The 24,654-nt window shown below is 36.9% G+C and overlaps 1 protein-coding gene across 2 annotated transcripts; it reads right to left on the bottom strand.

The window, feature by feature from the left end:
- Positions 1-542: 542 nt before the first annotated feature.
- Positions 543-23,377, bottom strand: PCF11 (PCF11 cleavage and polyadenylation factor subunit). 2 transcript variants are annotated; one of them, XM_016206856.2, is made up of 16 exons: positions 23,169-23,377; positions 19,397-19,522; positions 17,152-17,340; positions 16,605-16,799; positions 14,695-15,812; positions 14,111-14,291; positions 13,916-14,006; positions 11,432-12,990; positions 9,574-9,673; positions 6,952-7,071; positions 6,308-6,413; positions 4,215-4,398; positions 3,553-3,708; positions 3,062-3,154; positions 2,505-2,540; positions 543-1,643 (listed from the first exon to the last, which is right to left on the bottom strand). In XM_016206856.2, exons 1-16 carry the CDS (start codon positions 23,358-23,360, stop codon positions 1,428-1,430), a joined length of 4,662 nt encoding a protein of 1,553 aa, XP_016062342.1. In that variant the 5' UTR covers positions 23,361-23,377; the 3' UTR covers positions 543-1,427. The 2 variants fall into 2 exon arrangements, with proteins under 2 accessions (XP_016062342.1, XP_016062341.1); XM_016206855.2 differs by having other exon boundaries at positions 13,523-14,006.
- Positions 23,378-24,654: the final 1,277 nt, after the last annotated feature.

Consider the following 24,654-nt stretch of genomic DNA (forward strand, 5'->3'; position numbering starts at 1 on the left):
TTTTAACTGGAAACTGCATTAAAATGAAGCAAAGCAGGTTTACATTCTTCACCTTTCTAATTGGGTGATTAAATTTCACCTGTAAATTGGGGATACTATCTATAATATAGGATTATTATTTTAAATATATTTTTATTGATTTCAGAGAGAGGAAAGGAGGGGGAGAGAGAGATAGAAACATCAATGATGAGTCATTGATCGGCTGCCTAAGCCTGCAACCTGGGCATGTACCCTGACCGGAATCGAACCCCGATCTCCTGGATCCTAGGTCAATGCTCAACCGCTGAGCCACGCCCGGCCGGGCAATATAGGATTAAAATAAGTACCAGAGAATATCTGGAAAATGTTTGTCAATGCCTACCGCATAGTGCTTAAACTGTTTCATTAGTTTTATATGCCTATCTCCAATAGATGGCAGGAAAGATTAATGCTGCATCTCAGAGTGCCTGGCTCATAAGTGCCACCACTTCATGTTTTGAGGCTGATGAAAGAAAGAAGTCACAATCTAAAGCCATTCAAGAAATAAAGAGACACAAACGACATTTCATCATCATTCTATTTATTACATGTATGAAGTATTAACATCTCATGGTATCCATCTAATTCAGTCAAACCAACAAATGAAAAACGTTAACCATGTTTCAAATGAACATTCTTACAGACTCCCCTGTAACTTAAAATAGAAATATGTTCACTGCATTAAATCATGACAAATTTGAAAAATGTCATTTAAAAAAAAAGAAAATCAGCTTTAATCCTTAAGTATATTTGTTAATTATTTGATGGCATCAGTGCCCAAGTTAAAGAATAAAAGTTGCTTCATTCGATAGTATTCAAAAAATGGACATCTGGATGGTTCTCTATAGCTGGAGATATATAGATAGATATGCATGTATGTCCTATTTTTAAAATTTTTTCAAATCTGGCTTTTCTGAGAAAAGTTCTACAGCACTCTCTCACAACCCCCTTTGAAGGATAAAACTTAGACTTTGCTTTAATCATGGGAACTACCAGAAAAAAATCTTATGTTGAGGTTGCTGTTTAATTCCATTTTCACCCAATAAAAAGTACAGAAACACTGTCTTTATTTGATGGTGTGCATAAATATTACACTCCATGGATAGCAAAAATATTTTTTATTTATAATTTACAGTTTCACAAGTGAAAATCGTACATTTTTACACATACAATTTCATTTTAAATTTGCACACATCTACAGAACTTTCACACAACAAGCACCTGAAACTGTGCAGGCAGTAGGATATGCAAATACTAAAATGTATTTATTAACCAAATGATAGCTGAAGGCCCTGCCTCAGCTAGACAATTTATATAGATATGTCTATATATACATAAAAAAATTCTTCACCTTCTAGATCCAAACAGCAGCTTTTTTAAAAAAGAAAAACATACCTTTCTCATTTTATTTAAACTGACTCGACTGTATCATTTTCTGTTTTAATTTCAGTGGGTGTTGCTATGCTTTCCTCTGTACAAGCTGGTGGGGTATCAATTTGTTCTTCCTTAACTTTGGGACTTTCACAGGGTTCCTGCAATTCATTTTTGACAATGTTCAACATAATGTTCAAAGGGTTTTCAACTGGTGTCTTGCTGGGAGATGGTGTACAATCAAATGACGATGTCTACAAAATGAAAAGCCCTATATAAGTACTCATTAAACTTCAAAAGTACCACATTAAATGACAGTTTTATAAGTCACTTATGTGGGCAAAGAAACATACCAAATGCAACTGAAATACCTGCTTCCCCACAAAACATGCCATAAAGGCAGATTACTAAACATTTAATAATTACTTAGCAGTAACCAATAAAAGGCCAGAAAAGGTTGATTAGACATGCTTCTGTATTTTACTCCACACAGATGGTAACCCCTACATATATCCTGGAATTTGTGTGACTCCTAATTTCAAACACTCAAAGGATTTTTAAAAGTCCCACAAAAATCAAAACATCCTAGAAACTAATCTTTTGATGACCTACATATATGTACCTAATTGCCTCTTGAACCCATGGAACAAATATTTGAAAGGCAATGTGTTTCCATGGTTTGGTTTTAATTTCTAAGGGAAACACACTGATATCTTTTTCAGATTTCATGTGTGATCATTTAAAAATTATTCCTGTGTTACACGGCTGAGTGAAGTGTAAGAAAAAAAAGCAGTAAATGCTACCCATAATTCTAGAAACCTATTCCCATCATGATCCTTCTCATCTTTCAGTTTCCCTCACATTTCTCTCTGACCAGTGGTCTAGTAAAAGACATCAAGATTGAAGTGAATGGAATGAAAGGAATACAGAAATTTCAAAATTTAAATCAGATTCTGTCAATCTAGCACCAATATTTAGTGGACAACCTAAATGCTATATCAAAACACAAAAACAGCTCAATAGCTAAATAAGATTAAAAATAGCAATAATGCTTTGATGCAAAAAATAACACAATTTATTAATGTAAATGAAAACACTAACCAAAAAGAACTTACGTTTTGATAATCTTCATAACATGATGGATGATAAATCTGAAGCAAAAAGAAAAAATAAGTAGGTATTCACATGTATATTCATTTCTAGTGGCTATTCTAATAAGATTTTCTTTTCTAATTTAGACCAGAAGATAACTATCTTTGGAAAGCAGACAATGGATAAAAAAATTTCTCATCCTGGTTTCTCTTGGCTTTAAACGTGACTTTCTACATTTAAGGAGATAGCAATGGTATGCTTTCAAGACAGTAACAGTTTTAATGATGAAATATAAATTTAGAATTGAAAGTATGGTTAGGCAGGAAGAAAATTAACTAGATTCAGAAAACCTAGTCCTGAGTTTATCATTAACTAGTTATGCAACCCCTTATATAAATGAGTATAGAACCAGATGACTACTAAGATGCCTTCCAACTCAAACACTGACTCTAAATTCCAATACCTCCAAAAAACCTTTTTTATTAAAATCAAAAACAAAAACATTTCTTTCAAATTGGTGAGCTACCCCTACAAAAAAAAACACTAATTTTAAAACTTCTTATAAAGAACTGAAAATTACCTTTCCATCCACTCTAATAGCATTCTTTAAATGCCATTCTTCCTCTTCTTCATCCCAGTATTGTTCAAATTGTTCTTGACAGATTTCACAACTCTAAAACAGAATCATATAAAATGAAATTTACTAATAGAACACATTAAGTAAAAATATATAAACATTTTATTAAGTGGAGGAAGGAATTTGAGTTTTCTGCAAGTTTTAACAATGTCCGACATATAATACAAACACAAAATAAATTCTAAGAATTTTGCATTCTTCCATGCAAAAATAGCTAACATTTCACTGCTGTTGGTGACTGATATTACGTAAATAACTACAGTGGTTATAAAACCCCAAGTCATATCACAGAGTGCAACTAACGAGTAAAGCTTACATAAAATCTTAAAATCACTGAAAGAGGGATGTAAATAAAGTGATATAAAATGTTTATGATTATTTATTTAAAGTGAGCAACAGGACCAAAGGTTGAAAATTTAACATTCTTCTCTTACCTCAACTGCTCCAGCTGGCCCTGCAGGTACACTCTGGAACTCCTTTTCTTTAGCAGCTTCCTGAGTTTTGAGCACAACTTCTTCATGTACCTTTTCAAAAAACTGGCTCTTTGCACGTTCTTCCAGATCAGCTATTTCCTCAAATTCTATCCAGTCCTTAAAAGGAGTTGATTTAAAAAGAATATTTTCATTTGTTCCTAAACACTTACTGCATATCTTCAATATAATGCCACTTAAAGGTATAGGTACTTCTACAATATACTTTAATGTTATTTAAAATTATGCATTCCCTTTGAGCCCCATAACTAATAGACAACATAAAACAATTAATTACAATTAAGACCTTAATATTAATTTTCCATTACATCTAGAATTACAACTACTAAATTTAAACAAGATAAATTTTACATACAATTTTTTTTTTTAATTCAGTCACAGCAACTTGGAATTTTAGGCCTAGAAGGTATTTGTGTTCTAATTTCAACAAAAAGCAAATATATACTGTTCAAATTCCTTTTTTAAAAAAAACCTTTTATATTCTAGGGGTCAATTATCATTTAAAACATTCACAAGTTAGATCCCAGAAATTATTTAAACTAATGTACTTTTAGAATGATAGAATTTGAAGGCTAAGACAGTTCAGAGACATATGGATTACGTACTGTTAAACTGTAGTACCAACGTCTATGAGTGACTTTTCTGCTAACATCTTTTTCAGTTCTATTTTGCCGATAATGCCAGTCCAAGTGGTCTGCATATACATCTGTCTGTGATGTTGTAAACCTCATTCCACAAGAGTAACACTGAATACCAGTGTACAGTCGATTTATAACACTATCATAACGTCTGTTTCAAAAAAAGAAATAATCTTTAGTTTTTAAATGGACTTAAAAAAAAAGGCAGTTACAAATATTTCAGTTTTCTATATTTTAATAACAGAGATGCCATTGTTATGTGACAAAATGTTTCAGCCAAGAGCTGGCTGCTAATACCCAAAGATCAATATTATTCTCTAAAAATGTATATTACTGATACCCTTTCCTTAACTTGGGTGAATTTTGTAACATGGAGTCTAGTCTATCCTATTATTGACAGATCTGGCCCAGTTACTTATGTCCTCTTGGCTGAAGACAGAATGAGTATGGGCTAACTAATAAAGCAGTAGCTGGCCTGTTCTTAGACTAGTGTCTGTATCAAGGCAGACACAGCAGGCAGACACAGCAGAATAATTAGAGTTCACCTCTCCAGATTTTTTCAAGTTCTCAATAACTCAACTGCCCCAACCTGGTCTAAAGAACATCAAAAGAGGTACAGAAGAAATAACTGTATGGATTACTAAAAAGAAAACTTAGAAGACTAATGGGAAACTGACATCAATAATCATTTTTTAAAATTCTGGGCTCCCTACTTGGAAAGAAACTGTATACAGACAGGGCAGTCAGGAACTCCAAACAATTTTTTAAATAGTAGAATAAAGCAAGAGACAGTACACTAGTGCTTTGCATATCAGCAAACAAAATATTTAGTTATTAATATTGAATGACTTAAAAAAAAAAATGGTGATATGACTATATAGGAGAAAGTTAGGACAGTAAAAGAAATAGCTAAATCTTCACTTTCAGAAAGTCAAAAGACCTCTAAACATGAGAAATGAAGAAAAGTGATAAATTACCCCTGAAACTATCATTTTATTAACCAATGTCACAATAAATTCAATAAAGAATTAATTTTTTAAAAAAGAAACGTGATAAATCAGAAAAACAAAGGGTGGGACAAAAGTAGGTTTAGAGTTATTTGTATGGAAAATAATACAATACAGTAATTAATAATAATACAAGAATAAACTGTGTTTTGTGCACTCACAACTGTAAACCTAATTTTGCCCCACTGTGTATGTATCTTGTAAAAAAGTAAGAAAAGTAAATGCTAGGAACCACAGAAAAGAGTTAAAAATGACTGCCTCTAGGGGAACAGTACTAGGATAAAGGGTGCCACCTTTTATTATTTTAAGCCTTTATTATAAAACTTTCACTATAAAACTTTATGTGAAAATATTACTTTGAAAAAAATTTACTTTAAAAGGATGGAAATACATTAGCTACTTTATTTTTTTAAATCAAGTACTCATAAAGATATAATGAATCCATAAAGTAGCTATAAATGTTTTTTATAACTAATATAGGCAATAGAAAATTATTAAAAAGTATGCACCAAAGGTTAAGAGTGGTTATCAGTAAAGTAGGAATTGTAGGTAATTTTATTTTCTTGATTCGTATTTTCTAATCTTCCACAATGAACATGAATTACTTATAAAATGAAAATAGTTTGTTCAATTTTTTGAAATACTAGATTACAAAAATTTAATTTTCTTAACCCTCAAAAGTATAAGAATATCAATAAAGAAAAAATAATGAGGATTAAGAGAAAATGAAGATAAAAAGGAAGACAAGTGATTATTAATACCTAATATTTATACTCCCTGCACTTGCTGTACCAAACACAGATATGAAAAAATAGAAATTTGGGGGTAGCTGTTAGGCCTAAATATTTGTGCAAATGTATTTTAAAATGGGATTTAAAAACAGGCTCCAAAAATTTGTTATGTATATTTTACATTAAAAAAAGAAAACAGGCTTCCTAAATTTTAAAAGCGGTACAAGGGGTAAAATTAATAGAACTAATAATAAAGTCTACTGTTAGTAAAGTCACTGTCCTTTTTATCTTAGAAATTTAGAAAGAAAATTAGATTACATACTGTTTCAATTCTTCAATTGTAAAATTGGTAAGATCTGGAACATCTTGATCTTCATTTTGGTCTTCCTCCTCTTCAGCGGAAGGCTGAGCAGCAACTTCATTTACTTCTTCAATTGAAAAGAAATATACCAATTTCTCAAAACCATTCTCCACATATTCTTTATAGGGGAATACTATAGTGTTATAAACAGTAGAGAACCCCATCATCTTATCTATTCAGTGCTTCTAATTTTTTATTTATTTACTGGCCAAGAAACCTAATGCAATTCTTTATTTTGATAAGTGATATTAGGTTTGCTCTCTTAAAAGTCAATCTTCATAAATTTTACAAAATTTTACTTCATCAATATTAAAATTATTTTAAAATACTAAATTAACATAGAATAAATAGTAAAAAGGCTGCATATTATCTACAGGAATGTTAGTAAATTGAAACAATGTCCACTACAAAATCAGTAATTCCATCTTAGAAAATAAAATAAGAATTTTATTATAAACCAATTCTATTAGATTTCCAAAGAATAAAGAGTATACATAAGAATTCAATTATTGTAAGAACTTTTATCATAACTTACATTATATCATATCATACGTCTTTATAACTTAATGGAGCTTTATGTAGATGAAGTATGAAAACATACTTACGTGTTGTAGCTGAATCAGGCTGGGACAATTTGAGAATTCCTGTTTTTAGCAGTTTTGAAAATAATTCATTTACATCCACCTGACTGAGATGATTATCAGGATATGCCTTAGGAAGGGCTCCTTCAAAAAAAAAAAAAAAGGTCTCAAAATCAAAGTAGAACTTAAAGATATAAATTATACTAAGCATTTTCAAAGTTTTCTTGAAGATGTCCTATCAACAATAAATTTTACAAACTTGTTAAGGATGAGTATAAATTACCTCAAAAGCTCCTAAAATGAACTTTCCATTTAGGTAAGCAAATCATCACCTCCTAAAAATATATTCTAGGAGAAATACTAAAAGCACTGATACTTTATACTCTCACTCCCTTCTATTCAATGCAGCACACCACCTCTATTTCCAACTATCTAGTTTTCTATTACTCATCTTCTAATCACACTGAGGGGGAAAAAATACCCAAAGCCTAAGTGGAAGTACTACTCTACCCATATCCCCATGACTACCCAGGGGAACTAATGCAGAGATGAACCATATGGCTGAGAGTATAGCTGCCCCTCAGACCTCTTCTGAATTACTGCCCTTGCAAAGCAGCTCAGACTACTGCTGAACAGGTGTGAGGATTATCAAAACTTCAATAATTTGAATAAAGGAGACATGAATAACAATCTTCTCCTTAAGCTCACTAGGGAGGAATCAATTCAATTATGTATTCTGTTAAGCACTAATCTAATTGATTTTTTCACTCAACTATAAAACTATCATTTCAATGTATTTTTATGTCACTATTAGGCATCTCACTACACCTCTAGAAAAAGTTGTGAACCACTAAAAATTCCTCCTCATGAGAAGAAATTCAATTTGCATCCATAATACACATAATCCCTTCCCTTTACCACTGCATTCTCTTCACACTTAACACAACACCTTGGACAGAGTAGGCTAATTAATGTCTGTTGAAATGAAATGTCTGAATACATGAATGAATGAGTAAATCAACCTTGACAGTCAATTACAATAGCATTTCACACTAGTTTAACATTTACATTTTATTAGAATTACCTATTTATATGTCTTAGAGTCATAACTAGCTATTTACATGTCTTCAGATGGCCAAGTTCAGTGATCAAAGACATGGAACAATGGAACCAGACTCCTGGGATTCTAACTAGAAATCCCACATTCTAGTTGTGTGACATGATCAAGTTGCTTATCTGTGCCTCAGTTTCCTTTACCTATAAAAGGGTAATAATAATTGTTCCTATCTAAGGTTGTTAGGAGGACTAAATGATTTAAGTTATAACGTACTGAGGTGTTTGGCACTACACCCAGTATTTGGTGTGTTTTTTAAAAATTTGCAGTTTTTGCACACCAACAAAAACTCTACAAATAATCCTCTACTCAACAAGAAAAAAATAAATTCTAAAGGAAAATACATTAATATAGCTCTTTACAAATTACAAAATACTTCTTCATATACAATCTCATTTGATTATCTTATAAAAAATTTTCCAGGCAAATACTGACTTTTATCATATTTTGTCTACAGAGAAAGAAAATGAAGCCCAGACAAGATATTTCCTTATATCCTACCCATCTATGAAATAGCAGAGTGGAGATTCTAAGGCTGGTCTTCTGATTTTACATTCCAAATTCTTTCTTTCTCTTTCATTACAATGACACCAAAAAACATTAAAAACATTAATTAACCTAATCAACCTAGAAATTAAAAACAAAGCTTTCAAATTAATAGAATTCCTTATGATGACATAGTTTAAGAACTAATGTATACACGAGAAATTAGCTAGGACTTTCCTAATTACTTCAGAAGTTCTGGACAACTCTTTTAATTTGTAAACCAAATAGTGCCACGTTAGAGCATGTTTCTGAAGATTCAAAAATAAAACAAGTATCACTATGACTTGGTTGGGTTAGTTCTTGATACATTAACTTTACAGTTATTTTATAAACCACCATAATTTATATACTTTCTCTTTTTCACATATTAAAACTAAAATTCATTTTTAAAGCTTTTGCAACCAATATTATTAATCCATAACAATATTGTTATGCTTCCCCCTAGAGTAACAAAGGTGCTAATTATTAATCAGGGTACCTCACTAGGGAATCACAGAAGTTTTTCCTACTCCTTTAACATGTCAGATATTATTATTTGAGTGTCCATCAAGAATTATGAATGAATCAACTTTACAAGGCAATGTCCCCAGCATTTACTTAATGTTTATTGGATTGGCACACACACACAAAACAAAAACTCAAACTATCAAATAATTGAGATTTCTGGGGTTTGTCATTTATTTCATTTCAACACAAGTGTCACACTCCTCCCCCACCCTCCAGCTTCCATCCAATAGGTTTCATTCCTCCTCTTTAATGGTCTACTAGTCCTGGCTGACCATCTCTAGTTGTAAATAGGATCACTGTGAACACGCATCAACAATGTAAACAAACTCAGAAAGAGAACAAAACACTCCAGCCAGATTAAATTTCTGTAAATCACATATGCCTTCTCGAAATTGTCATTTCTAAAATTGACATGGTAGCTATTCAACAGATAATAATTACTTGTCTTTTGAAAAAGACAAAGTTCAGAAAGTACATACCTGAAGGATTCTGAACAAATGCTCCAGGATTTTGTGGATGAACTGGTAAAAATTGTTGTCCCTGGCCAAACGGCACTGGCTGAGCAACACCAGTCAGAACCTTTAAGAGAAACCTTGGTTTTAAGAACATTTTAACATCCTTATCACATAAAAATATTCACAGACATCATAAGGCCTGGTTTCTATGATAATAAATATTTAAGAATAACCTGACTGGGTCACTTCACTTCTAGGCTTTCGACAAAAAGGAGTAATACCTTCCAGAATCTGTATCATAAATTATAAAGAACTGTGAATGGATATGAAGCTTCTTTGAAAAGCTGAAAATACCATGAAAACATAAGGTAGCCAACAACTAGCTATGTGACCTTACACAAATCACTTTACTTGCTGGTGCTTTCTCTTATTTTACAAGTAGAAGAACTGACATCCAGAGATGTGACCTGTACATAGTCATAATGGCTAGTAAGCAGCAAAAGGAGACCAGAACTCCTGACCTAATGACAGATATCAAAAGCTGGTCTTAATTAGCAATCTGAACTCCTTTGTGATAATCTTCTTTGGCCATCATACTTTGGGTTACAAAGTAGATTGTAAAAGGCATCAGGTAATGTTGAAAATAGAGAAGTTGTGAAAAAAGTACTGTACACGCATACAAATTCTGTATTTGTAGTCCAGAGTGTAACAGGACTTCTACATAATTATCCATTTATAAGCCTTGTTCAGTATCCATGTGAACTTCCAGTGGTATGTATATATAATAAACCTCACCAATTCTGCATAATGTAGCAGCAAGCACAACTAAGTCAAGTCCCATTCCAGAGTATCTATCAATAACAATATCATTTCTTTTAAGAATATACAAGTAGAGTAAATCTAACTATGCAGGACAATTGTTTTTTCAAAGTACTGGATATCAAAAGAAGACTGCTTTCTATCAAAAATACTTATAATGTGCTTTAAAAAAAATCTTTCTTGTTTTACATTTACTTCCATGCAATGTTACTAGTATAAAATGATTTTGTCCTAGAAATAAAATGTCAGCACCTGGAAAAAAAGTAAATTTAGCCCAGAAGAGTACCAGCAGGCAAGCATAGTCACTAAATAAATTACCAACTGAATCACAAATTGCAAGCACATTGCTTTAAAATTATTTCAAAATGCATTTTAAAATGTATGCAGAACAAATGCAAAAGAATACCAACAGATGACTATACATGTTTAGGTGATAAAATGAATACAGTTGGGGGGCAAGTCACAGGTCTGTTGTGTTGATATTAATATCAAATAATTCTATTTGACTGGAATGACTGGAAAGGTGTAAAAAAGTAGGAAGAGAGAAGAAAAAGATTCATAGACTGTAAAAAGCATGGGCAGGGTTCCCAGTTCTACAATGTAGCGGAGATCTATAAAACACCTCACAACTGTATAACACTTTACTAACTTTGAAGCCTAAAACAAACAAACATAATGGGGAGACTATGCAGATGTGAAGGCAAGGGGTATATAGGAAATAGCTGTACCTCACAGCACAATTTTGCTGTGAACCTAAAACTACACTAAAAAGCAAAGTCAACTTAAAAAAGTGTGTGTGTGAGTGAGAGAGAGAGAGGAGAGAGATTGAGATTTCTCTAAACACTGGAAGAGCTAAAATCAATAAATCAATTTGGGATTGAAATCTGCATGTTTCAGACCCAAGACTCTCTCCCAAGACTCTCTTCCCACTTCCCTAGCACATAGGGTTTCAAAATACATTAAAAACTTTCCAATCTATAAACTGTCTCCTGAACACCAGAAACAATAAAAATGGTTCCTATCGCCACACAACATAATTTTACAGTAACTACAACAGGCTTACCTGCTGAGACGCCTGAATACTTCCTACTGTTATTGGAGCAGGTAAATTGCCAAAGTTTCCAAATTGAGAACTCTGAAGATTCTTTTCATCAAAATAGTGTCCAGAAGCTCTGTTAAGTGGATTTGAGAAACTCTGGTTTCCAGGGCCATGTGGTCCGTTAAAATTTGGTCCTTGAGGTGAATCAAATATTTGTTCATGTCTTTGGAACTGCAGTCCTTGGGATGGGGCATTAAAAGCACTGCCAGGCGGATCATTATATGGACCAGTCTGATTGAAAGAGACTGATTCAAGCCTTTGTGAAGGATGATTGTCAAATCGTGCGCCTTGAAGACCAAGAGGAATATCAAATCTTGATGCTTGCTGGTGTTGTGGACCATCAAATCTTTGAGGCACACCATCAAATCTTGGCTGAACCTGCTGTCCAGGTCCATCAAATCTCTGTGGGCCTGGCTGACCAGTTCTTTCAAATCTAGGACCTGGTTGGCCATGTAATCCATCAAATCTTGGTAAGAGTGATGGCTGGCCTGGCTGCCCATCAAACCTTAAAGCATGACAACCTTCAAATCTTGGACCACCTTGACCCAGAGGCCCTTCAATTCTCAGTCCACCTCCTGGTACAGGACCCTCAAACCTCATTCCACCTCCTTGTTGGACTAAAGGTCCCTCAAATCTGATCCCAACTCCTGGTTGACCATGTGGACCCTCAAACCTAAGGTTCCCACCAAGTTGATTATGTTGTCCTTCAAACCTCAGACCAGCTACTGACTGACCATGGGGGCCCTCAAACCTCATTCCAACTCCCTGCTGTAGCAAAGGGCCCTCAAATCTGATTCCACCTGCAGGCTGACCATGAGGTCCATCAAACCTAATTGCAGCTCCTGATGGCCCATGACCCCCCTCAAATCTAAGTCCACCTACAGGCTGACCTCGGGGATTATCAAACCTAAGTCCACCCACAGGCTGACCATGAGGTCCCTCAAACCTCAGACCACCCACTGGTTGACCCCGATGTCCCTCAAACCTGAGACCACCCACAGGCTGGCCCCCTGGTCCTTCAAATCGCAGACCACCTGCAGATCCTTCAAACCTCAGACCAGGGGAACCTTCAAACCGAAAACCACCTCCACCTGCTTGACCAATTGGCCCCTCAAACCGCAGAGGTGTCCCTACTGGTCCCGGAGGACCTTCAAACCTCAAAGGACACCCACCTCCTAGCTGACCTTGTGGTCCTTCAAATCTCAAAGGGCCACCTCCCCCCATTTGTCCAGGTGACCCATCAAACCGAAGAGAACCTGGTGCAGGAGGTCCATCAATTCTAGGGCTTAATTTATTAGGTCCTTCAAAAATCATCTTGGTTGGGCCATCTCTTGTTACTGATGGCCTACTAGGTCCATCAAATAATGGTCTGTCTTCAGCTAACGCTGTAAGTCGCTGATTTGTATCGAGGCCGGCGAATCGTGATGCTGGGCTATCTACAAATGGTTTATCTGAATCTTCATATCGAGGTCGCTTAAGTGGAAAACGATCATTGAATGGTGATCTTTGCTCTTCTCGTACACCTTTTAAAAAGAAAATAAATTATTTCCCCTGAATCTGAATTTATATAAAATTATCTTCAAATCTTTCTATATTCCTGTAAATGTTTATCCAAAAATATCCATAACTATCTCACTTTATTGGAGGGGAGGGAAAAGACAACATCAAACAGCAGGTAAAAGGATGCTCTCTCTAGAGTCAGACACACCTGGGTAAAAAACAACAAACCCATTCTGTGAACTTACTAATTATTTGACTTTGAAAGCAAGTTATTTAATTTCTCTGGTCTTATTTCCTATCTGTAAAATGGGGGTAATATTTCACTGGGTCGTTGTGAGAATTAAATCAGATTACATTTTAAAAGAACCTAGTAAAGTACCTGACATACAGTTGACCTTTTAAGTATTAGCTCTCTTCCTTTCCCTCTGAGGGAAAAAACAAATTGAAACAAAAAAGGTAGTCTGAACAGTCACAAAAATCCATCCCCACTTAGCTTGTTCATTTTCCCTTCACTGCTGTGTGATTCAATAGGCATAATCTGATTTAACTTTCTACCTTTAGCAGAGACTTGCTCGTCATGTCTTCTCCGGCCCTCATGGGGTGAAAGATTCTCAGCATAAGAACGACTCCCAGATATAGGAGAAAGACGTCTTGCTCTTTCACTAAATTGTTCTTTTCTGTCAAACTGTGCTCCACTATTCCTACTTGCATGTTTACTTTTGGATGGCTCACATTCTATTCCAGACAACAAGGCATCAGTCAAAGGGTAGTCAAAAATATCAGGATCTAAGAGATCAAGTCTTGGAAATGAATGCTGAACCTGTGTCCTTTTCAGTTTTGCTTTATGTTCATAGTAGGTTAATTCAGCATCAGATAAGAGAGGTTTCTTTTTTAATCCACCTTTATTTTCTTCTGTAGGACTATCGCGTACATTGCATCTATGTTTACCTTCTTGATACTGAAATAGCTGTCGAATTTGATGCACAACAACAAGGAACTCATCCTGTGTAATTTCACCAGATGCTAAACGTTCACTCGTCTGCATGGGGTGATAAAAACAAATCAAGTATTTTAAATATAAAAAGTACTTACAAAAATACTTAGACAAAGACAATAATGATTACATGGGATCACGGTAACTACCTTTTGAAGTAATTCTCTTTTGCTTGCAAGAGTTAACTCTTTAGGAATCTGAAGATTGGCATCTACACTTAATCGATGCTGCTGCTTTGGGGCTCGAGGTGACAAGATTCCTTTAGTGCTTGACCAGCTGTCCCTATGCCTTAGATGAGGAGATTTACTATGGTCATCGCCTTGTTGTAAGCTGAAACCATAAAAGCAATATGTTACTTCATAAATTTTTTTAAAATACTCAGGACCATATTTAAGAATCCTTTTCAAAGAATCTGGTTAAAATGAATATATGTAATCATAAAGGTAATTAAATGACTAAGAGCACAAGATCTGAAGTCAGGAAAATCAGATAAATTCTAATTCTTCTTGCATGTCCTGGGTATGCAGCCTTACGTAGATTAACCTTTCTAAACTTCACTTTCCTTATCTGTAAAACAGGAGTAATATTGGTATTTAACCCATGAGATTATAAGAAATGAAAAAATAAAGCACCAATTACATACAGCACCCAATGAACATTATCCAACTTTAACACTGTATTTTAAAATGTACATATTATTCTACTTGATTTAGAATGTGAACAAACATCCTACCTTTTATTTTCTTCCCAACCAGATTTCCATCTTTTGTTAGACTTGGAACTTGGCCAATTTTCTACATTCTCCTTTGGTTCACTGCCTGACTTTGTAGAATGCTGATTTGCAATTTCTTGAGGTCGTTCCTCTTCAGTCTTCTTTATTCGCCTTGGATCTCGAACATCCTGTTTAGTGCTTCTCTTGGCATTTCTTTCTTCCCTGGATGGTGGCATAAAGTCTTCCATATGTGACTGCTTACATCCAGATTGGCGCATCTTTCCAGCTTTGGCTGTCGAGGTTGGAGACATACTCCGTTGCCTTCGTTTGGGTGACCGCCTATCTCTTCTCTTAGGAGAATGTATAATTGGTGACCGAGACTTGGGTGATCGCGACCTTGATCGCTTTCTAGTGCTTGATCTCCCTGGTTTTGTTCCCTGTTTTTCTGATTCTTCTGTTACTGTATCCTGTTTTTGTACAATGCCATTAACGATTTTATTTCGACTTCCAACCAGTCTGTGTTCAGATGACTTCATATGCTCATCTTTATCCTTCTTTTCTGCAGTTTTTCTCTTCTCTTTTATATCATCATCTTTGCTATCAGTCTTATCTTGAAGATGCTTTTTTAATCTTGGATCTCTCTTGCTCATGTCAGACACCCTTGGGCATTCAGATTCTTGATTTTTCAAGTCTTTTGTATGGGAGAATTTGTTTTTCAAAGGTGATGGTGATTTAGATTTAGATTTAGATTTAGAATCTAACTGGTCAAGTTCTTTCTTGGTTATTTTTTCACCTGATTTACTTTTTTCTTGTTTGGATGAATTTAGTTTTTCAGAGGGTATAGTTTTACTTGTCTTAATATCAGACTGGTTTAATGTGTTCATTAGGAATTCTTTTCTGTGACTTTGATCTTTTCCATGAGAAGAATGTTGACTCATCCTATTAAGGCGGGGATCCCTGTTTGTTCCTTTCAAGTCCTGAATTTGTAAGGGTGGACCTGGACGGCTTTTCTCAGGTTGCAAAGGAATCTGATGAGGAGTTTTAACTGCCATAGGGGGAATTTGTGAAACATGTAATTTGGATGGTGTAGATCCAGGACCTAAGTTGGATGTCTCCTGCTGAACACTAAGAGAAACTGCCTGAAATACAAAGTAAATGTTCATGTTAATACTGTAAAACAATGCAGATTATTTACCAAGAGACTGAAACCTAGAATATGCTTTATTCAATAAATCCATTTATTCAACGTTTCTACATTGTGTACTTCTAATGTTTAAGTGGAAATTAAAGTGAAAAGAGAAAGGTCATATACATATATGGCCTGTTATTTCTTACTAGTCCTTTACTTTGAGGTTTTAAAATATAATCTCAAGATAGAATAGAAAAAGCGGCACTGATAACAGACTTATAAAACTCTGCCTTTGTATACCTCCTAACTCTCAAACAAACTTAAGTGCCAAGTAAAATAACTTAGTATAAGGTCATTCGTGCATATAAACATGTAATCTTCCTAGAGTCCTTAATTTTGTGATGGCTTTTCTTTTGTTGGCTTCTAGGAACCTGATTTCTGCTCATGAAGCATAAGCTCATAAAAGATTCAAGACTCTGCATAAACACTTGCCACAGCACACTGACCATATTGGGATGATACTAAATCCATATGACATAATTGTTAATAAAACTAAGGTGTTATCTTAGAAGATAGCAATCCAATACCAAAGTACTTGAAAGAAAATAGTGTACAATTTATATTCAAGGGAGTTTTACAATAAGGATATAAAAATTTGCTCAACAAAGATACCATAACTTGTGAAATAAAAGTGGGAAAATACACTAATAAATAAAGTAACATTAATACAATTTGAACACAATAATTACTTCTGTCAGAAGACATGACTACAATATTTAAAATGTAAATTTCCTTTACTTACCAGTTGTGCTTTAGCTTGCTCTAGTTCAAGCTCCAGCTTTTTCTGCTGAAGTTCTAATAACTGTTTTTGTTTTGCAAGTAACTGCTGCCTTATTAGTTGTTCCTGGGTAAGATTCTTTTGTATATCAGGAACAATTGGAGGAGTGGAGATGCTAGGGGAACTGACCACTGTGCCAGGAGTTGAAGGCTCTTCAGGCTATAAGAGAAAATGATTTGTTTAAAAACTATGTATCACAGCTAAAAAGTTAAGAGGGAACTAAAAATTATGAGCTTATCTCCTAATAAACATCATCCATAATTTCAAATAGCCAATCATGTTTAAAAGCACACAGAAAACTTTACAGAAATTTAAAATTTAAAAAGTATATTATGTAACACCTCAACAAAAATATATTTTTAAATGTACTGTGAACCTGAAGAGAAAAAAAATTTTTTAACTAAATTTTCAGCACAGGATATTTTTCTTGATATTTCTTTCTGGCAAGAAATTTTAGAAAAGTCAAAATTTGACAAAAGTATTAGTTATAGACCATTCATGTAAAACTTACCGATTTATTTAAAAATTTAGGATTCACATGGATGCTAGATGTATTCACATTGGGGGGTAGAGGTTTAATAGGCCAAGCAGGATCTAACGAATTGACTCTGACATCCAGGGCATAAAGTTTCTTCAATGGGAATATCTCATCCCATGTGGAACGTAACTTAAATAAACTTTTTCTAGTATTCTCATCCACCTAGAACAACAGAACAATTCTATGGCTTGTTAAGTCACTATAGAATGTTTTAAATATTAAATATCAAATTACATCAATCTCTATTTCACATATAGCATACATACGGCTCATTCATAAATATATACATACAACAATAAGAATTTATTCAAGATATATTTGGTTTGCAAATATAAAATAAGAAAATTTCTCCCTCAAAGAACAATTAGAAAAATTAAAGCCATCATCACCTAACCTTTATGAAAGCCAACCACTAGGCAAGTCTTTGTACTTTTAAAAGTACATTCTACGGGAAGTTTGTCTTTGAGATTACTGAGACAAAGAACTACTACTGTAAGAGAATAGAGCCCACAGATGCTAATGTGCTTCAGAAAAACCTCCAAGTCCCCTCTGGCCAGAACACAGATATGCAAGAGACAGACAACTGAACAAATTACAAATGGACTTTCTAGTACTTGCTCGTTGCCAAATAAAAGGCCCATTGGAAAAAAAGTACAAAATGTTTCCAAATTTTAGGTCTTAAAATAGCATTCCTAATGTTATTTCTACTCTGGACAAAAACATAAAACTAGAAAAGTTTACCCAATGGCTTAAATTTCTTAAATTATTTACATGGTGGTACAAAGTTAAAATTAAGGCAAAACTATCTTGCTAACCAATCTTCTGCAAAACAATATGGTTGATACCTACAAACAAGCTATTTGTGGTGTGGAAGGCACCTTATTAAAATTCAAAATCTTACCCACTGATGAGCTTTAGTTTTATAACTTAACTGCTCATGCTTATGGGCATAACAAAAACATTCTTTAAATTAACCATCAGAGAAACCTAGTACTTAGGAAAACTGAATTAGGTATTTAACTTTAGGATAATAAAGCCTTGACTATATTCAAGTCTTTAGATATTTACTACAAGGTCATTTTCATCAAGTGCAGTGTTAAGGCCCAGTTAGATTCAGGTAAAGGTATTCTACCAAACACACAAATGAATTTGAACATACTGAAACTGACACCAAGAGGTTGGTTTAGCTTCCCAACTTCTATAATGCAAAGGTAACTTCTCCTTAAGGCTATAGGCTCAGGTAAGCAGTATTTAGCAGTGGTCTACAATGCACTATTAACAAACTCCTTAACACAATTTGAAATGCAACTTTCCAAATTTCTTCTGCATATACTTAGTTTTTCTCTAGGAACATAAACAATTACCCAAGTATCAACTACATTTTCTGTTCTAACACACAAGTAAAATCTGATACTGAATAGTTCTTTCAAAATAATCCCAATTCTCCAAGTCTGACAACTCTAAGTTTTCTCCAAACACAAGTACTTCAAAACATAGGAACTACCCAGTTTTTTGTTAGGAAACAATCTCTAAACCTAAATATCTTATAAATGCCCTTTTGCTAAATGTGAAAGATAAAGCCGGACAAGGAGATAATTACTTCAGCAAAGGAACATACAATCTCTCTAGCTATAGAATAAGCCTTACTTATACTCTACTAAGAGGATAAAAAGTATTTCCAATATAACCTAAGGCAATAAACTGGTCCACTATTCACACACACCTAGAGCATTCATATAAAACATACTTCAACAAAGTAACGAGAGGAAACATTTCCAGAAAAAAAAAGTCACAAAAATTTCAGGCACCAATTGCAGATTGAGACACACTGGTGGATTATACTTTTCCCCCCAGATAGGAATAGCCAACATCCTAACACCAGAAATGTAAACCACAAAATTTGAAATGCTCTTGATAGTTTCAGATCTTTTTGCCCATCTAAAATCAAAGTCATTTGGGGGGAGAGGGGGGGCATCTGTAATACTCTTAATAAAAATAAAAAATAAGACCAAAGTCATCTAATCTTGGAAGAGGCATTGTAAAAGCCCTAAAACCTGCATTAAAAAATCTAACATAAAACACTAATTTTAGCGTTGAACTTGATAAATGTCCAAGAGAATACTTTTCACCACCCAAGAAAACCCAACACAAAGGCAAGTATTTATTTAATCAGGAACACATTTTTTAAAAATTCAAATGTTTCTAAATGCATATATACCTTTTCAAACACACAAATAAATGTTGCAACTAGATTTTTAGTAAAGGCAGTGAGATACTCTCGTCCAACGTTTTTCACGATAGAATCCATAAGGTACATAACAGGAAGCTTCTCTGAGGAAGGAGCCTGAATAAAAAGAAACTGAGAAGTTTAGTATAATGAATTGCCACCAAAGTACTTCTAAAAGTGAATTTTTAAACATACAATACAGACCTCTATTTTTGTTGATAATTTTAAACTAACGTTTATGAAACACTTGTGGTCAATCAAGTACTCATTTCTTAGTGATTTTTAGTTGAGCATACAAAATACGCTCAAAATTACCATTAAGAAAACCTCTCATTTAATGCTCAATGGAATTTCAGGTTCATATGGTAAAGACCTGTTTTAAATGACCAAAAAGTAGGGGGGAGATATTTTCTGCAATCCAAGTATAAGCTTTGTGACCCACATTAAGTTATAATGGTGTACCTAGACTCAAGTTTTCAGACTTCTGGCAGAACCCTAATTTCCAAAGCATATTTTATATGTTAAAGTCTATGAAGCTTTTGTTACCTGGAAAATCATTAGGATTACTTCTCTATAATCCAATGTACAAAGAAATTAAGTATACTTCACATATGAAGTTAACGGCAAAAAACTCTTTTAAACTTGCAGGAAGGTGCAAGTTGTTTACTGATACAAGAAAAACTGGATGGAGCAGCCGCTGAGTCATGTAAATCAGGTTGAACTTGACTCTGGAAACCAGGATTTGTCCTGAAGATTTTCTTCACAGCATGGACTCTCCGTCGAAATATTTTTCCTCTGACATGCACAAACCGGGGGTTCTAAATTTGTGCAGAGCCAGTGTGGTGATGCAGTACGGGTGGCCCTTTCCAAAGCAAACAAATGTTGCCCCAGTTCAACTGGAATGTCTACCCATCACTGGCTTTTAGAAGGCACAGCAAGTTTCCAGAAAGCATCAGCAGGTTCACAGACTTGCTGAGGAGCATTAAGACACACCATATAAACTAAAGTGTTAAATCCGACTCCACAGGAGCAACCATGATTTAAAAAATAAAAATATTTATCCCCATTTACCCATCCCACGTGTATAGGTATCTTAACCCTGAACAACACTTACCCATAGCTACCTGTAGCTAGGGTAGGCTCACAGTTCTGCAGTACACAATTTCATATTTCACAAAACCAATTACCCATACAAGTGTGTAGAAGTGCTCTTGCTTCCGATAACCTTTACTACAACCAAAATTGGCTAAGGAAACCTTTGAATAACCTTGTATGAAAATTTTCTTTTCTGGTACACAAGGCCACTGCATGTGGGTAAATTAAGAATCAACATGTCAAATGCTTTATTGCTGTGTCTTTACCTTACCATGTCATGTTTTACACCATTGCAGTCATTGTGGTACTTATGAAAATAACAGGCTCTCTATAAAACCAAAATCTGTTCAGTAGGCTAATTTTTTATTGCACAAGTGAATCCTATATGTAATATTTTTTCGCTACTACTGTCTCATGGGAGGAGTCAAATTAGGTGTGAATCCTTAAGTTTAGCCATGCTGAGACGCTAGAGAATAAGGACACAAACATCCACCTCCAGAAACACAAAAACCAAGCCAGTTTGCTAGCAAATGACAGAAAATTCCCTCCCCTCACCCTCAACCCCAACCCTGATCAAGGTATTTCCCAAAGTGACTTTTACTTCTTTTCCTCAATCTGGCTTTACAAAAATAATCAGGAAACGTGTGCCAAAAAAATTTTAGCTGTCTTTTATCAGCAAATAGTCCACCTATTTTCACCACTGTGTTGCCATACACAAACACAAGTTTTAATGTGACCACTATATTCAGCATTTACTTTTCACTTCTCGAAGATCTTCAGGATCCATAAAACCCAGCAAGAAACTTCTGAGTGACAACCTGAGCTACTAAATATTAGGCTCTGTGGAATATTAGTAATCCCCCCAAAATACTAGATAATTAGATTTTAAAAATCAATGTTACTTTTTAAAAATGCAAGTAGTTTCCTTTTTAAAAAAAAAAAAAAAAAAAAAAGGCTTTCAATATTCAATGTCAAGTTAAGCCTTCAACAAGGCAAAAACTAAGTTTTTATGTCCAACATGTTTGTGGTATCAATAAAAAGGATGTTGGGTATGAGGAATGCTTCCTTTTTAAATCTCATACTTTAAAAAAAGAACAATAGATGTTTGACACCAACATTCACAGGAAAAGGAGAATGAAGGCTTGTATTTTAGCTGCCAGACTGAGCATGACAAACTTGTTGGGACCTTAAAAACAAACAAACAAACAAAAAAACCTCTCACTTTTTGTCCTCTTAAATTAAGGTATGAAAGGACCACCTGAAATCGTGTATCTTGTGAACGGATTTACCCAAGAGTGGATGGAACCTAAAGAATGAACCCAAGTCACTTAAAGACTTTTGTTTAAAACACACAACCACGTAGATAAAAATAAGTCTTGGAAGCAGATTCTACACCTTACAAAGGTAAATAAAAAAGACAAATACATATTTTATATGTTTTATTCACAAATTTTATAATACCAGTCACACATTTCAAAACCATTTATTAGTCAGACCACTCAGTTTTACACTAGACAGAAACCGCCTCTAAACAATGTATTTGGTGGTTGTTGTTAAAGTGGCCTTTTAAAAGGGGTTCACTCTGCTAAAAGGAGGCTCATCCTGATCATTTCAATCACTAACAACTAGAAAAAACTAAACCATAAGTACAAGCTTGAAAAATAACTTAAAACGTAGTGCTGGGAAGCTATTAAGACTCATTATGATAACCAAGTTGAACAGTAACTTTAAGTGACATATCACTCCCACATGAATCCACAGAAGAGGAGGACTACAGGGAAATATAGGGTGGCAGAGGACCACTTCTGTCAAGGGGTGAAGAAAAGCACGTCTTCACTATCAGGGAAGGGAGGAAAAAAAGAGAAAAGGAAGAGGAGGGACTGAACTTTTCAAAAAAACTACAAGTGCTTGTTACCCAATGGGCCAGGTCTCCACCTACAGGTTGGATAAGATCTCCTCCCCCCACCCATACCCCACCCTCAACCCCAATTTCCCATTTTGGGGGGCAAATAAAGCACTCCGATAGGAGAAGGAAAGTTGTATCTAGCCGCCCCCACCCCAAAACGGGGCTGACGGGTGTGAGCAGCTGCCCGGCTGGCAGGGAATGGATTCTTCTCTCTTCCCTTTTGCATCATGTGCTTTTCAGGCGCCATGTTGGGCTCCTAACAAGCGGCTGCTCCACTCGGGGCCAATTCCCTACTCCCACCCTCCAACAGCTCGCTCCCAGGTCCCCCTTCACCTCCTTCCAACCCACACAGCACAATTACCCAAAAGGGTACAGGGGGGGAAAGCGGGAGAAGAGCCACTCCCCACCTTCCCGGGGGCTTAAAATGCGTTTCCCTCTTAACTTCCCCACACCACAAACTGCCTTTAAGTCTCCCCCTCCCCAAAGGGCTCTATTAAAAGCGTGAGTCGGGATATACAATGCGGTGGCCTAGATAAGGAGTTGGTAAGCGGAAGTGGGACTCCACCCTTCGCCCTCCCCACTCCCTCCCCCGAAGAGAGGCCCACGCTCGAAGCCTGGGCCAAAGACCGAGCCAGAGTTGGAGGGGGAGGGTTGGAGAGGAGGAACGCTGTCCCCCTTTGGATGGAAGCGAGACCTGGGATGAGGCTGACACTAAAATCAGGGAGTATTAGAAGAATAGGAGGCTGCGGGGTGTATAAAAACCTTGGCGGTTTGGGCCTCGATGAGAGAGACGATCTCCTTGGCGAAGGGCAGGTTCTCCTCGGCTAGAATGGTCAGCATATTGATGTGCGGTTTGCTATTGAAGGTCAGGTCTTCGAGTGATGACTGATAATCCCGACAGGCGTCCTCCCGGGCCCCCGCGGTACCGGCCTCGGCCGGCGTCTGCTCTGACATTGCGCCGCGGCCCCCCTCCGAGGTCCGCCGCAGCTGAAGCTGAAGCCGCTCTCGATACCCCGCCTCCCTTCCGACTCCTCTTCCTCTCCCCGGGTCTCTCGCGGCTCCGGCTTCACCACATGCTGACCGCGGAGGGGGGTTGGGGGACGACACGGGGGGGGACCTCGGGTATGAAACGCCGCCCTCTCACGAGTGATCTCCGTCCACTTCCAGCCGCCTCGGTAGCCTCTTTCTCCACAGACACAAAATGGCGCCGGCACTGGCGGCCCCGGCTCCGAAAATGTCTGTGTTCCCAACCGCTGCGTCGTGCGAAATGAGCTAGGGGAGGGGAAATGTGCGGTAAAAGGGCGGAGCCGTTGGGCAACACCAGACGTGATAGGCTCCCCCCGGCGACGTCACAAGCCCCTCCTCCGCCTCTTCCGCAGAACGTCGGAGCACCGTCTGCGTCTCAGCGCTCGTACCCGTGTTTTCGCAACACCTAGGGCTCAGAGGTGCGGTGGAAAAGACGGGCCCTCTCATTGGCCAGTTCGTAAGGGACTATTCGGTCATTTGTTACCATAACAACCCGTTCGGGGAGGCCAGTAGGCCTGGGGAGGCCGTTCCCGAGGCCGAACCCAACCTGTTTAAGGGGCAAGCTCGGCTGTCCACTCTTCGTCCCTCCCTCTGCGATCCCCTAGCCACTGATCGGCCCCGTCGATCATTCCCCCTCCCGCCCGCCGGGGCGGCGGGGCTGAGGGCCCGGGGGAGCGGAAGCTTTCGGCCCTGCCCGGCCCCTAAGCCGCTCGAGTCCCGGGCGGTCCCGAGAGGCTGGGCGGCGCAGCTGCGGGGCCGACGGTCCCTCCCGGAACTAAGCGGAGGGCGGCGCCGAGTTTCCGCCCGACGTCGGGGGAGTCGCCGGAGTCCGCTCCCGCGCTCTGCTCCCCACGGCCACCGACAGAACGCCGAGGCTGGCGCTCTCGAGCGGAGCCGCAGGAAAAAGTCTTCTTTGAGAGGTTGTGTGTGACGCAGGTTTTTCCCCGAGGGACCTGGAGGTCCTGGAGGCGACCCGTCAGACCCCTGGGCGGCTGCTCGCCCCCGCCCCGGCCCGGGCCCGACGGCTCCCGATACGCTTGGGGGCGCGAAGGAGAAGGTGTAGCTCTCACCCTAGGGCGCTTTCCCGAGCGTCTCAAATCCTACCTGGAGGCTGGGACTGAGACGCTAAAAACACTAAGCAGGCCAATAATTCTGTCGTGGAGCGGCAGCGTCACACAAACTGAAAAGGCTTTTTGGAGAGAGAGAGAGTGTGTGTGTGTGT

Source organism: Miniopterus natalensis, chromosome 11 (genome assembly GCF_054644295.1).
Source record: "Miniopterus natalensis isolate mMinNat1 chromosome 11, mMinNat1.hap1, whole genome shotgun sequence".
Classification (NCBI taxonomy): Eukaryota; Metazoa; Chordata; class Mammalia; order Chiroptera; family Miniopteridae; genus Miniopterus; species Miniopterus natalensis.